At 42.1% G+C, this 11802-nt stretch overlaps 2 protein-coding genes across 4 annotated transcripts; one reads left to right on the top strand and one right to left on the bottom strand.

Moving 5' to 3' along the window:
- The first annotated feature begins 690 nt into the window (after positions 1-690).
- Positions 691-10467, top strand: pnpla8 (patatin-like phospholipase domain containing 8). 3 transcript variants are annotated; one of them, XM_085252202.1, is made up of 10 exons: positions 691-822; positions 2156-3179; positions 4208-4357; positions 4455-4606; positions 4788-4882; positions 4996-5167; positions 5346-5403; positions 5574-5768; positions 8898-9093; positions 9230-10467. In XM_085252202.1, exons 2-10 carry the CDS (start codon positions 2298-2300, stop codon positions 9502-9504), a joined length of 2175 nt encoding a protein of 724 aa, XP_085108328.1. In that variant the 5' UTR covers positions 691-822; positions 2156-2297; the 3' UTR covers positions 9505-10467. The 3 variants fall into 3 exon arrangements, with proteins under 3 accessions (XP_085108328.1, XP_085108327.1, XP_085108329.1); XM_085252201.1 differs by having other exon boundaries at positions 731-874; positions 2160-3179; XM_085252203.1 differs by lacking the exon at positions 691-822 and adding an exon at positions 1307-1553.
- akap14 (A-kinase anchoring protein 14) lies at positions 1204-1766 on the bottom strand. The gene has a single exon (XM_085252204.1). It carries the CDS (start codon positions 1743-1745, stop codon positions 1233-1235), a length of 513 nt encoding a protein of 170 aa, XP_085108330.1. The 5' UTR covers positions 1746-1766; the 3' UTR covers positions 1204-1232.
- Positions 10468-11802: the final 1335 nt, after the last annotated feature.

The raw sequence follows: 11802 nt of genomic DNA, 5'->3' as shown, positions 1-11802 counted from the left end.
TATATTTGTTAACTACTAGGCTATTGAGCCACTATCCTACACATAAAAAACCCAACAAATGTGACATTTTTGGTTCAAATCTTTGTCTGTATGTACAGAAGAGATGGTGGAGGCTATGTCATAGTTTAGAGACACACGGGTGTTCCATTAGTTTTACCAAAATGAATGAAATAATGGACACAGAAAAGTAAAGATCATCAAAAGATTTTGATCCACCGTGCAATACCACCTGGAAAGTATCTGACTTTTTTCAACAAGACAATGATCCCAAACCTGTTTCCCTGTGCTCTCTTTTTCTTTCCTCTTTTCTTTCTTCTTTTCTCTTTCCCCCACTTCCCAACTGTGCATGACAGACCCTACCTGAGCCTGATTCTGTCAGGAAGACGTCTCTTCTTGTTAAAATGGAGTTCTTCCCTCCACATTCGCAAAGTGCTTGATTATTGGATTTTTTTCTCTAATACTGCAGGGCCTTTACCTTACAATATAAAGAGATGACTCTTGTTGTGTTTTGCCACCATAGCACAGTAAAGAGGGTTTTGTTGAAAAGGAACTTCCCCCTTACTCTTTGTTGTCATTTTAGAAATGAAAACCTGTGGCTCTCAAAGGATTTCAAGATTTTAACTGATGTTGTAACGCTCCTCTTATCTCCTTATTCCTAATGTGTTTTTACTGACCTCTAGTGGCACACCTAAACCACTGCAGGGGAAACGGTCCGCTGAACTATGCCCACATGCGTAACTTCCTCTCCTCTTCCTGTTTATTTTTTTCTAAGGTACCATCCTCATACTAATGAAACACTCCAGGAGCTCTGGGTTCCAGAAGGTGAGGAGACGATCTGCTCATGTTGCTATCACCAATAGTGTTAGAAAGGTAGGTGTTTTATGTTCACTAGTATTGCTGTCAGGTACCAGCGAGGTCACATGTTTACGTTTAGACGTCTGTTTAGTAAGCTAGCTTTCAGAAATCATGGGTCAGGTGCTTATTCCTTCACATAAGCGTGTTATATAAAATAAGAAGCTTTCTAGTCACTAATACGTTTGAATTGGTTCTGCTAACGCCTAGCGCCAAAACAAACTGTACAAAGCGGACCCAGAGAACAGATAATGGTCGTTATTTAGCCTTTTTTGTGTTTCGAAGTATGTGTGGTGGGGTGCTAATGAAGTTTAAAAGCACCCTCACAGTGCAGAGCTAACACCCAGGAACTTAAGGAGCGATATTTTTATCTGCTGGGTTTAAAGGTCTACCATTCGTTGGAGCAAAGTCTTGTTCTCTATAACGTCCACCAGCCACTTCTCTCTAAACCTGGTCCTCCCCGGTGTGTGCACCAGTTTGTTTGACTCCACTATGAAGCTGACTTCCACTGGTAGAGTTTGAGGTTTAACCTTCGATACATCCACGACGAAGTAGACGCTAGCTGTCCCCCGAATTGGCTTCCTCGGTGTTGGGGTGCTGAATCGGGCCCGGTAGTGGTGGAAGGTCCGGTGCTCCTCCTCGGTTGAGCAGACAAAGTCCACACTGTACAACCAGCAAGAGGGGAGCTCCCACGTTTTAATGTAAGCCCCAATCTGCTTTTCCCCGACATTCACTGTGAAGTCCTTGCAGGCAGCCCATGGGATATCATCCATCTCAGCCTTCTCAGTGCGGTGGTGTCGGTCCAGCAGGGTTTTTACAAGCTGAGCTGACTCTGTTGTTAGGTTCATTGTTGTCCCCCTTTTTAACAGTATCTTGATGAAAGTTGCGGTCATTTGTATTGTTTGTTGGACTGTTTCTATAGTTACCGGTCAGACGGCGGCCTCTGTTGGCCAAATTTACAATGGCAAGCAAGTTAACCAATATCGCCCTGAGCTTCTGTTTGGGATGTTTTTGTTTGTTTTCTGATTTCACCTAGCTGTTCGGAATTAGTTTGAACTGATAAATAAAAGAAAAGCACTATATCTGAACTGAGAACATTTTTTTAAAGTATTTCCTCATATCCATCCTATAAGGTATATTTTAGCATAAAACAAAGTCACTGATTTACAGTGTTTAAAACACTTTATTAAGTGCAAAAAAGCCCAAATTTAAGGTTTCCATATGAGGACACTGGGTTTCCGGCTGATATACAAGTGTTCCTCTTTATATAATTTCCTTTTTATCTCTGTTTTTATCTTTACAGGTAGTGTGTTGCAAGCAGCGAACAATAAACTCATGGCAGAAAGCCTCCCAGAATGCTGCTGAATTTGCCAGAAGTTATCGCCTCATCTGTTTGCTTGAGGAAAGTATTTCTCTCCTGCCATCCCCAGTGAAACAGGAGACGTATGTCACGGATTAGGATCACACTTGACAGTGTTACCAAGGCAGTAGGTGGCACAGACTTCATCTCCAAGTTCTCCCGGCTCAAGGCGGGGGGCGGCGGTGGCACAGCTGAGAGCACCCACGCAGAAAAGTCTCGGGTAAAAGCCGAGACAGTAGCCTCAAAGGCTTCACTACCTGAAACTACAATGAAAGTAGAAGATGAAGGTGAGGAGACAGATAAGGAGCAGCAGCAGATTACAGAGAAGCCCTTTGTTTCCACAAAGAAGTCCATGTCCACTTTGGATTCAGCAGCAAGTGTTTCTGCCCCGTCCTCTAATGTGGCAAAACAAACTATGCAGCTGCTCCAGCCAGCAGCTCTGTCTACCAACATGGATGAGACCTACAAAACGCTGGCCAACCACATTGACGCTTATTTCGGACCCAGCACAGAAGGAGAGAGCAGGCAGCAGCAGCACATAGAAGGGGGCGATCATGTTGCTGGACCAGTTCCTCAGTTTTCCTCTCAGAAGAAGGGGGACCACATTCCTGTTTTGTCCCCAGTAGGAAAAAGTGTTGAGGCGCCAGCTAAAATTCCTGCCTCTTCCTCTTCGCCTAGTCCTCCAGTAGAGGCTCCTTCTGCCGAAAGCAAAGCTGTGGCGACGGCCTCCCCTAGAAAAGGCTTCACTCATTATCTGTCCTACCCTCGGCCCAGTGTTCAGGCTTTTGTCGGCAGCTACATCGCACCACTGGTCCCCAAATTTAGAAGCGATTCCAAAAAAATGGCAGACATGTCTTCAGATGTTGCCGTGGATGATGCCACTCCAGAGAAGGAAGAAGTAAAGACGGAGAGTGAGGAAGAGAAAGCCGACAAAGCAAAGCAAGAGCTGCTAACTCAAAGGGAAAAGGTGAGGTGTTAAATGTGATGCTAATGACCGATCCATGCTTCAGAGCTTTGATTCGCATTCACAAGCAAAACAGAACAGGAGAGGAGAAGCAGTACAATGAAAAATTTAAATAAAAGCTAATGCCAAAAACATAGATGAAATGTATTTACACTTTCTTCAGTAAATTAAAATAAGATGGAATTATTCTGGAGAGACGAGATCCTGTCAGAACTAAATAAGTCACGTTGAAAAATTAAGTTTGGAAGTGATCCAATCAGAAGGAATCTTCTTACTTTCCTTTGTGCACATTTGATTTGTCCATCGTAATTTTTTTTTGAGAACAGGACAAAACATCAACACTTGTGAGGAAGAGAAGAGCAGGTATATGGTCACATTTCTAATTTTATGTCAAGGGAAATTAAAATGCTTTATGAACTGTGTATGAACTAAAATTAGACTAAATCTAAAAGAATCCCAATGACTAAGCTATGACCTTTTAGACTATGACTAAAAGATTATGACTAAAACTAAATCTATATTAACACTAGTTCTAAGAAATGAAGATTACACCATGTGGGAAATATGCATCGGTGTGTACTGCTCCCTTTACTGTCTAATGAAGCTGGCAGTTAAGGACACATGAGGCAACTGTTTCTCAAACTAGAGATCTCTCATAGTCACGTGACTGGATCTTCCTCTTCTCCTCCTCCTGTTCTCCTTTCATACCGGTTACAATTAGATCACCTCGTTGTGTGAAGGGAGTAGAATGAACTCATCCTTTCCTGCATGTAATAACCTTTTATTTCAAACCCACAAAGGCTGCCCCTCCACATGTCGAACTACCCATAATTATTGCTTCAGCTCCCAGATATATAAAAATGTATCACGTAGCGCAGCGTGTCTTTGGGCATGGAAGGGATGGTTGATAATCCCCCAAAAATGTTATAAATGATGAGCTCTACTATTTGTCATTGTCATTTAACACATATCCAAACAGTTTCCACATTATTTTTGACCTTTGCTTTATTTTGTCTGCGTTTGTCACCTAGATAATAGCCAGGGTGAGCGTAGACAACAGGACCAGAGCTCTGGTGAAAGGGCTGCAGGCCGTCACCGACGTCAAACTCCTCACTGCTCGAGTGGAGGAGCTTAGCAGCCATCTCCTGGAATTCCCAGAGACTCGAGTTGTGGCCATCAAGGTTAGTGCTGTTTGTAATTTCAACTTGTTCTTGTAACATGTGGGTTACATGGTCATTAAAGTCATTCATTTTCTGTGTTTACTATTGTGACTGATAGGAGAAAGTGCTGCCCTGCCTTCTACGACTGCGCCAGGCCAGAGATCTTCCTCTTCAGGCTGCTGTGAGAGAAGCGTTGGCCCTGACTGGCTACACTGAACCAGTCAAAGGCAGAGGAATTAGAGTCCTGTCCATAGATGGAGGGGGAACAAGGTGCGGCTTTTGGAAAAAAAGACAGACACCCAGATTATATTAAACTAGTACAGAGTACAAATCTACTGCACATGAATGTAAATGAAACAAACTTTTTAAACACGGTGATCAGCAGACATCAGTCTGTCTAAAGTAAAAGTGTTGCGGACACAGACTGAAATATATTGTTAAACTGTTCCAGGGGATTGCTGGCCCTGCAGACTCTCCATAAGTTGCAGGACCTCACAGGGAAACCAGTCCACCAGCTCTTTGATTACATCTGCGGGGTCAGCACAGGTATGGTGTTGCCACCTCTCTCTTGTCGGTCTGTTATAAGCTTAATCCATCATTTATCTAATCGATTAAAGGATTTTAGGTGTCAGCTGTCCTCACTTGTTCCTTTCCATTAGGTGCCATTCTGGCTTTCATGCTGGGGATTTTCCAGGTCCCCCTGGAAGAGTGCGAGAAGATGTACCGGGAGCTGGGCTCGGATGTGTTCAAACAGAATGTGATCGTTGGAACAATGAAGATGGGCTGGAGTCATGCTTTCTATGACAGTGAAATGTGGGAGAACATCCTCAAGTTAGTCTGCAACACTCTTTCATTGCTTATTTAAAAAAAAAAAAAAGGTCTGTTTTTTCTTTCTTTTTCTTCTTTTTTTGTACACTTTTTGCATTCTTTCTTTCCTCTCTTCAGTCCTCAGCTTCAAAGACACCAGGATAGTCTAGAGTATTTGTATGTAATTTTGTGTTTTCTTTAGAGAACGGATGGGTGATGGACGTATGATCGAGAGTGCCAGGGATCCCCACTGCCCAAAAGTAAGTGTTTGAGTGCACACCCATGGGATTTTGTTTAACATCTTAATATTTCTAATGTGCCTGTTTAGTTTCATTTTCTTTTCTCATTGTTTATACCGCAGAGGACTTAGGACTTGAAGGGTTTCATGAAACTGATTTCAAAATTAAAAAGTTCTTTTCATGCCCACTAGGTGTCAGCAGTGAGCACTATTGTGAATAGAGGTCTTCCTCTGAAGGCATATGTGTTCAGGAACTATCGACTCATGCCAGGAGTGAGATCTCACTACCTTGGAGACTGCAAACACAAGATGTGGCAGGCTATCAGGGCCTCGTCTGCCGCTCCGGGCTACTTTCAGGAATTTGTTCTGGGAAAAGACCTTCATCAGGTACAACATGAATGTGAGACAACTGGGAGATGTTTGACTGTTCAGTTTATTCAGTTTATTTATTTTTAACTTAAATTTAAGTCTGAACTGAACTCATCTGTCCATCCACTCATGCTGCTAACTGCTTATCCACTTCACTAACTAAATCGCAATATATTAATTTAGTTATTGTGTCTTGGTTTCAGTTGACCTTCACATTTTCAAAACCATAAAAATAATTATCTGTCACAAATTAAGCCTAGAATTAAGCCAGTGTTATGGAAGTAACAGGGATTGAGATTGGCATGTGAAAGTGCACGTCTCTAAGAGGTTTGCTTTCCAGGAAATCTACCAATGCGCTTCTGCCACGATGCTGCTTTTTTAAGGGACCAGTGCCAAGGACACAGGCACTGCGTGCAACAGCAGTGGCAGTTTTATTTATATAGAGCATTTTATTACACATAAACTAAGCTGCAGTGCATCGTGTGTGTTTGTGCATCAAGGATATATGTGCAGATTTGTTCCACTATTTCAAACTCACAACCTTGGAACAGCCCCATAATTGGCTCTTCCTCTTTTCTGGCTGTCAAGAGCCTGAAGGACAGAGGGGAAAGTCAACAGAATGGGGTGGCGGTACAGAGAGAGAGAGAGAGAGTCCTCAGACCTGGTCTGTGACCTTAAACATCAATGGTATCCTCCTTTTTACACCCCGAGAGGCCTTCCTCGAGGGAAATTGCAAAAGTTTCTGATTCCCTATGAAAGAGAATATTTTAAAGGAACCGTGTCTGTGTGGAGCCTATTCCAGTTGTCACAGAGCGAAAGGAAGGGTAACACCCGGGACAACCCGACAAGCATGTGGGAGGCGAACCCATAGGAGCAAAGTGAGAACATGCAGACTCTACAGAGATCATCAGTCAGCCCGTAATATTGCCCAATATGTCATTTAGGTTCTAGTTTGGATTCTTGTCAGATGTATTGTTTTTTTTTTCTCATTTTAAAAACTGATTGCTTTTAATGTATTAGGTGGGGCTTAGACGGTGGCCCTGAGAGTTCAAATGTGCTGCAATTTAAGAAAACACACTGGTATTTTGCTGTACTCTAATAAATCTGGAAGTTGCCCAGAAAGACTAATATTAAAGTGTTATTTTGAAGTGGTATTATTAGGGCAGGATATCTTTAGATGATCTTACAGGCAGCAATTCTCCTCAAGGCTTAGCTTCATTTTGATAACCTACTTAAGCAAAATTAGCCTTGTCCCTTCTTCTCTCCCCTGCCATTTTCTAATACAGTAGTCCTTGTAGACCCCCCCTTTTGTGTTTCCTTTTTTTTTTTTGCCAATAACAGGTCATAATCTACACCTCTGGTCTACATAAGCCTTGATACTTGTAGACATTATTGGTTTAGAACCAAAGGCCTGCTCATTCTTTGCCCGGAGAGCTTCTTTTGTGGCACTATCCCAGGAAAAGTGCTCTAATCTTTAGTTAACAAAAGCTAAGCTGTCTGCTGCTTTCTCTCCATTTATTAACAAGGCAAATATGACATGGCTGTAATCTCCCTTTCTATCCAACACAATTACAGTTACATTTCTGTTTGCATGTATAACGTGTGTGTGTGTGTGTGTGTGTGTGTGTGTGTGTGTGTGTGTGTGTGTGTGTGTGCGCGTGTGTGTGTGCGTGTGTGTGTGCGTGTGTGTGTGTGTGTGTGTTTGTTTCTGTTTGCACATTTCTCTCCTCACTTACACCTCTGCAAAAAGTATCTGTTTCCCATGCACTGGGCTGACAGCAGGGATGGAAAGACAGAGACTGAGAGAGTTATGTGCGTTGTTCTCCAAATTCCTCTTGGAGCCAAATAGTGTTTCATCAACATTTTGAGCTACCCTCGCCACCCACTGATCTCACTCCTACTCTAGTTTTCAGCACTTGCAGCGGTATTTCTCAGGAGAGTTCTGCCACTGCAAGGGATTAAAAAAAACACACGAACACATTCAAGTCCATTGTTTTCATCATACAGCATTACTAAGGAGTTTCTTGCAGTCACTGAGATCAGAGGGGTTCTGAATGTCATTTAGTGTCAGAGTCAAGAGGAATCTGTGTGGTTTGTCTCAGCAGTGCAGCTTATAGTATACGAATATATATGAATTGCTTACACCTTTGTCTTAACAGTCACACAATCAGGCTTAAAATGACACTTTTAATGTTTTATTGTACCATAAGAACGCCTTGAGAGCAGAGCAGACCCATTAAGATCAACATTTACTGTGGTCTAATGTAATGTGGGATAAGTGAAGAGCAGAAGAAAAGATTTTTGTTACCAGGAGCTTTCTGCTTTTGTTTGTTGTCCTGGTGCTACTGACCCGTTACAGCCTACGGTCACTGAAGAGTGAAACAGGGAACTCTCATCAGATGACACTTTGAGTCTGATATAAATGTGCATCCTAAAATGATTTCTAAGTCTTTTATGCTGGTTCTGTATCCTTACAAACTAAACTACTGCATTAGTTTCATTGCTTTTCTGTTGCCCCACCACCTGTAGAAGAGTGGAAATAACCTTTTCCCACTTCTCTGTGGGGCAAGATGGAGTGCCACACTCTCACACTATTTAATCTCAGCCAAAAGAACTTCAGTGCTTGGATTAAATTCAGAACTGAACTTGGTGAAAGGCTGACAAAGAGCAGAAGCAGCAAAACGGTTCAGACAGCCATTGAGCTGGATTATTCTTTTTTCTTTTCTTTTTTTTTTCTCTGTTCATGATTCTGTCAAGAATCTGTTAACACTATTTAGTAAAAATGCACACCAAATGGGTAGTGCAAAAGCAATGGGATAATACAAGAAAGTTGTAAGATTAAAATCCTGAAACGCACTGTGATTTACCAGTGAAGCTACATTTGTACTGTAGGTAGTTTCTGTCCAAATGATCCAAATGCAACTTATTTTTGAGGGCAGATAAAACCACTGTTTTCCGGGCTTGTTTACTTCGTTTTCCAGCACAGCACATCTCTCGCCCAAAGCTGTGTAGCTCCAGGACAGCCTGTCCACTTCACCTCATTTGTCCTCAACATGCTGTCACAACAGATATATTTAAGCTAAAGGACACATACCAAAAAATCTTTCTCTGCACAATAAAAACATGGCAGCCTTTCTTCCTCTCTAGGATGGAGGACTCCTAATCAACAACCCCACAGCTCTGGCCATTCATGAGTGTAAGTGTCTGTGGCCAAACACACCCCTGCAGTGCGTGCTGTCTCTGGGCACCGGGCGATACGAGACAGCGGGCAAGAATAGCACAACCTACACAAGCCTCAAGACCAAACTGGCTCACGTCATCAGCAGTGCCACAGATACAGAGGGTAGGACCACACAAAATGTTGTTTATCAGTGTTTGACATCCCACAAGCAGTTATTTCTAAACGAAAGGTTAGAGGTGGTGTGATGAAAACCAGTATTGGACAAAACAAAAAACATGTCCCTCCATCCTTATTTCAGAAGTACACACCATGCTGGATGCTCTCCTGCCCCCGGACACCTACTTCCGTTTCAACGCCTACATGAGCGAGGACATCCAGTTGAATGAGAACCGTGTAGAGAAGCTGAACTTCCTCAAGAGCGAGGGCGAGCGCTACCTCGAGCGCAACGAGGCCAAGCTGAGGAAGGCGGCTAGCATCCTGGGCCAGGAGAAGAGCGCCATGCAGCGACTGGCCGAGTGGGCCAAGCTCAAGGCCGACATGTACGAAGGTTTCCCCTTCGTCTCCAAGCTCTAGCCTGGTAGCAGTGTGACCCTAGGGGTTTGTTTTTTAAGGTACAAAGACACAGAGAGGGAGGCAAATAGACCCCCAATGGAATCAATGTTGTGGAAAAGATGCATACTAGGAGACAGTTTGAAGTTAAATTACAAATGTTTACACTGTTTTACCGCAGCTACCTAACACTAAAAGAAAAGATCCTTTGGTCATATTGATGTTTAATAATTAACAAGTGTAATACAATTTGCTGTTGGTGGGGAAGGATGTGTCTATAGTGGAGACGGAATGTTCTATTAGAACTGAGCAGGTTTTGACATTACAGCGGAAACCTTTACATGACTGAGGGAGGAGGAAAATGTAAGAAAATGCTGGTTTACTGGTTTTTGGGACGCACAAAGATGGGCATGTGATACCTGTTATACACAACAGTTTACCTATGGTTATTGGGTAAAGGAAGTGAGCTTTGTTTTCTTTTTCAGTAACTTGAATACATAAAGATGTAATTAATACATGATTGCACCGTGAGAACATGAGCGTGACTACCTATCTGTAACACTGTACACAAGTTAACACCTCACGCACTTTTTAAAGGGTAATTCTTAGCCTCTCTGTTGAGAATGATGTAAATACATTTTGTGGTAATTATGACATAAGTAATTATGAAGTGTTAGAATTTAACAATTTAAAAAAGTGTGCACATACCGCTACTTTGAAGACTGATACTAAAGTAAAAGAAAATGTTGTAATCTGGTAAAAAGCATGTCTATCCCGCTTTAAGCAGCTAGTTGTGGCCCCATGGTTAATATAAAGCTTTTACCTTGAACCTCAATCAAGCCTGATTTCTGTTTCTGCACAATTTATAAACTAAATAGACTTGACATTGTGAGAATCCTTCCTGCCCCGACCCCTTCCTTCATTACTTAGTGGAATGCCAAAAATGAACAAAATGTAATGATATAATAAAATTATACTGTCAAACCACTCTTCCTTCTTCCTTCTTGCACAAAGTGTTCTTCACTCACTCAGTCTTTGTGTGTTTACACACTACTTTGAATTTAATCCTTAGTTATTATTAAACCTGACCCTGGTTCTGCCAGAAGTTTCTTGTTGTTTAGAGGGGAGTTTTTCCTTCCCACTGTTGCCACTGTGGGCTCATCTGATAGTTTTGATTTTCTGTATTATTTTAGCATCTTTACCTGTCACTCATTTATAACATTTGGGGTGTTAGGAAACAAACCAACAGACAAAGGAACACCCAGTGTATTGAGGATTGCGTTGAAATCCTATACCATCCAAGAATGGAAAATCATTTTGTTTTCAAAACTGCAGAAATGTCTCTCCTTAGTTCCTAAACACCTAAAGAGCAAATAGAAGTGATTTTGTTTCTCTTTGTGTTTGTGTGTGCGTGTGTGATGTATATCTGCTTTCAGTTTCTGCTGCCTCAGTGTCATTTAAAATAAGGACACAGACAAATCACAACGCGCCACACAAAAGACATGTCAATGAAGAATGCCAAGTGTCGTCTTATGATGAATTGCTTTTCTTTTTCCAGTTGCGCGCATTAGGTTTTTGCTTTGTTGTTTTGATCTCATTGATTGTCACTTGAAATTCCACGGGATCATTCCTCCCAGTCATGCTGCCGTTACCCCATCAACATAAACGGCATGCCACTAAAAGCTGCACCTGCAAACACTCAAAAGCTACAGATATCAGAGTAGTGCAAGTATTTCCCTGCATTGATGTCTCACTCCTGCATTCAGTGTGTCAACATCACAGTTTGACATGCGGATTGATGGACCTTTTATTTTTTTTCTCTCTTCAGTACCAGCTTGAGATTGACCGTGGCCTCAGCCAAACGTCAGATCCTGATTTACGATCGTGCTGCCTACTCTCGTCCTTGCTCTAGAGTGATTTTTTTCATTAAGTGAACACTGATAACGGGGTGAGAGATCCTGCAGGGGTGTGTACAGCTACCAGTGTGGCTGAAAGTGTCTGTGATAAACATGGCTCAAAATACTCTTCGAGTCAGGAATTCCCTGACTGTTTCAAAGTAAAAGTTCCACCCTTTTCGATATATTAACATGATTGATAGAGCGCTGACTTTTTGTTTTTATGTTATTTGTCCAAAATTTGATAGATGGCAGAGAAGTCACTCTTCACTACTGTGGAATACACTCACAGCCCACTTTGTTTGGCATACCGGTTCAACAGCTTGCTAACACAAATAACTAACAGCCAATCACATGGCAGGATCTCAGTACAGTTAGGTTGCATGCTAAAATGTTTGAACTGAGCATTTACCCCTTAGTACCAACT

Source organism: Mchenga conophoros, linkage group LG17, assembly GCF_057382185.1.
Source record: "Mchenga conophoros isolate Kocher_MC1m ecotype Shallow Benthic linkage group LG17, M_conophoros_male_GT1.1, whole genome shotgun sequence".
Taxonomy (NCBI): domain Eukaryota; kingdom Metazoa; phylum Chordata; class Actinopteri; order Cichliformes; family Cichlidae; genus Mchenga; species Mchenga conophoros.
This window is presented reverse-complemented; position numbering and strand designations above follow the sequence as displayed.